General features: G+C 50.3%; 1 protein-coding gene across 1 annotated transcript; it reads left to right on the top strand.

Annotated features, from left to right (window-relative positions):
* The first annotated feature begins 427 nt into the window (after positions 1 to 427).
* On the top strand, positions 428 to 1,983 carry CRCT1 (cysteine rich C-terminal 1). Its single transcript, XM_037814532.1, has 2 exons — positions 428 to 448; positions 1,267 to 1,983. The coding sequence occupies exon 2, from the start codon at positions 1,289 to 1,291 to the stop codon at positions 1,616 to 1,618; it is 330 nt and encodes a 109-aa protein (XP_037670460.1). The 5' UTR covers positions 428 to 448; positions 1,267 to 1,288; the 3' UTR covers positions 1,619 to 1,983.
* The last annotated feature ends 1,155 nt before the right edge of the window (positions 1,984 to 3,138 follow it).

The following is a 3,138-nucleotide window of genomic DNA, read 5'->3' as shown; positions in this document are numbered from 1 at the left end:
GGATGTGTAGACAAAGGGAACTGTGTGTGTGTGCACACATGCGGGCTTGCATGTACACTACGGAAAAGGGCAGGGAGAACAGGCACCAAAATGGAGACCCCAGACCTCTCTTATTTAAACAACCATGCCTTCACTTAGCATGCACACAGCCCTCCTAGCCATCCATGGTGTCCTGTTTGGAAACCAAACATACCACAAGCAATCCTGGCACCTCTGTGAAGTGACTTGGAGGCTCACGTGCACAACCTAAGGGAGCTACCTGAGTGATGAATGTCTCTGGGAACTGAGAGTCAGATGAGCACGTCTATTGAGAAACAGGCACCTCCCCAAATGCCTCATGGACCTTTTATAAAAGGTTCTCTGACTGGACACTATTCAGTCCACTGCCTAGGAGGTGACCTGTTCCAGTTGGGGAACTGAGTGTGTCTTCCAATTGAGCCAGGGTCTGGTGAGTCTCCAGTTGGGGTCTGGGAGAGGAGTTGGGAAGGGTTGAAAGCAGAGGGAAGAAGAAGGCAGAACACAGCAGAGCACAAATGTGGACAGAGAGTCCCGGGAAGTGCCTTAAGCCTCAAGCAAGTCAACCTTTCATAGCACCAATGAGGACGTGGGAGCCAGACTGGGCTGGGGGTGGGGTGTGACTTTAACAAGTCTGTAGCAGAGCATCACTAGGGTCCAGTTCTTGCTCCCGGGACAGGGATATTTCCATTTGCTGTACCACTCTGCTTTTCCTTATGGTTGTGGGGGATAAGAGGAATAGTCAAGAAAGAATGACCACAACATGTTTCTGGCATTTGTGGATTCTTTAGACCCAGGCCACAGGGATGCATATGTAATTTGGTGTCTTCTAACTGAAGGTATTTATACATTGCTAATAATTATGAATATGTAGCTTGAAGGTCTGTGAAATGAGGCACAGGGAAAGAGGCAAGAGAAGAGTTTGGATTGGATCATACAGATAAATTGCCACAATATCTTCTTTAGGTTCCACTGTGGAGAACTCAGGTTGTTTTTGTTCTAGTCAGAGAAAATGGAAAACCGTTGATTCATTGTATAGTTTCCCACTTTGTGCATGTTTAAATCACTGGAAACATCTGTTTTGGATTTATTTGCTTCCCTTCTTTCTTGGTGCTTTCTTTATTTCCTTTCTTTCTTTCTAGAATCAGGCCAGACTGGCTTGCTTACCAAGCTAGACTCTCAGAAGTCCTGAGTTCTATTGTTGGAAGAAAAAGTCTGCTGGCCTTCCTCTGAAATGTGCCTTTCTTCTAGGTTCGCTGTGACGAGCTCCGCGATGTCCTACCAGCAGTACACGCCTCACGCCAAAGGCTGTTCTAAGGGGTCTTCCCAGGGCCCCGCCCCGTGCCCCGCCCCAGTGCCCGCCCCGGTGCCCGCCCCGGTGCCGGCCGCTCCCTCCGCCTCGTGCTGCCGTGGCTGCTGCGGCGACGCGGGCTGCTGCGGTGACTGCGGCTGCTGCGGCTCCTCCTCCACCGGCTGCTGCTGCTTTCCGCGGAGGCGCCGCCGGCAGCGCCGGCGCGGCTGCTGCTGCTGCGGGGGCGAAAGCCAGAGGTCCCAGTGCTCCAGCAACAACCAGAACTCCGGCTGCTGCTCCGGCTGCTGCTGAAGCGGCCCAGACGTGCTGCGCTAAAGGGACTGCCCAGGCCGAGAGCCGCCCCGCCCGGACCTGCTGCTCCCCAACCCTGCCGCCTCACAAATAGTAATGACGGCTCCGGCGCGGGGCTGAGCATCAGAGTTTGCCCACCAAGAAGATTAACTGCACTTTGGGGTTCAAAAACCCACCCCGTTCTCAGCCGCGCAAATCTTCCGGACTTCAAACTTGATGCAGTTTTCCTTCCTGGGGATCCGAGAGCCGCGGGTGGGACGCAAGACCCTACTGTCTTCCCGCGCTTGCACACAGCGGGTGCTCGATAAATGCTCACTGATTTGATTGTCCTTTGAAGACATGCCATAATAAACCTTTTATCTCTTAACAGCACCTCCTTTCCTATTTATTCCTTCTGTGTGTCTTAATTTATCTTGTTCTATTACCCTATCCAGGACCTCTCACTTGGCCGTGATAGAAAGGCTTGGAATGTTTGTGAAAGACAGAAAACTAAAATTCTTGCCTGAACAAGAATGTGGCTTTCTGGTAGTCAAATTGTGGTAGCAGCAATCACATATTGAATCAATGTTCTAAGGACTTTACATGACAAGCATCATCTCATTTAATTCTTATAATGACTCTATGAGGTGGGTGCTGCTATTTCCATTTATTGAAGAGAAATTGAGGTTAAATAACTTGCTCAAAGTCATCCAGTTGGTGCCTGATGGAGAAGACCAGATGCCTGACTCCAGGGCTTGTGCTCCCAACTGCACTGCTTGGTCCTCCCTAAACTTTCCAGAGCCCTTGATTAAGGCACTCACCCTCCTGCACACCAAGTCCAGGCAGCCGTGGGGGAAAAGTTTGCATTTCCAACTATTGGGGGCTTTGGAATCAGGATAGCCAAGACCTGTGTCTTCCTGGCAGGGCAGATTTTTGCCACCCAGGATCTTGACCCACTGCTTTACTCGCTGGCTAAGGAAACTTTTCCCAAGCTGAGCCTTCCACAGGAACTGGGAACCTTCCTCTCTAGGTCTCATCTGTGCAGCCAGGAGCCATGGATTTCCAGGACTCTGCGGGTGAGATGTCCTGTGCTCAGAAATGTGGGAATCTCTCTCTCCAGCAGTGGTGGTCCTGGTGATGCTGGGGTCATCCTTAATAGGTCAGAAACCCAGCTCCAAGGGCATACTTTTTACCCACTCATTTAAGGAAAGAGGAAGCAGGGAGAACAACATCCTCTACAATGGTGTCTTCTGGGTTCAGAAGGGAGGACATAATCATAACAGTGATGATACAAACAGCAATAGCTACTATGGGGCACTTGCTGTTTTAGGCACAAGGCTAGGAACTTTACACATATTACCTCATTTAATCCTTACAATAATCTAAAAATACAGATGTTAGTTTCCCCATTTCATATGTGAGAAAACTTGGGTTCAGAGTTTCAGTCACTGGGCCTAAGCCGTATAGCTGGTGACTGGCCCAGACGGCATAGATGGAACTTGGCACCTGGGCTTGTCTGATTCCAGAGTCCGTGTCCTTAG

The sequence above is a fragment of the Choloepus didactylus genome, chromosome 2 (assembly GCF_015220235.1).
Source record: "Choloepus didactylus isolate mChoDid1 chromosome 2, mChoDid1.pri, whole genome shotgun sequence".
In the NCBI taxonomy this organism is placed as follows: Eukaryota; Metazoa; Chordata; class Mammalia; order Pilosa; family Megalonychidae; genus Choloepus; species Choloepus didactylus.
The sequence above is the reverse complement of the archived record's forward strand: the minus strand, read 5'-3'. Positions and strand labels throughout refer to the sequence as shown.

Coding starts and splice junctions, on each gene's coding strand:
- CRCT1 (XM_037814532.1), top strand. CDS start 1,289: ATGTCCTACCAGCAGTACACGCCTCACGCCAAAGGCTGTTCTAAGGGG.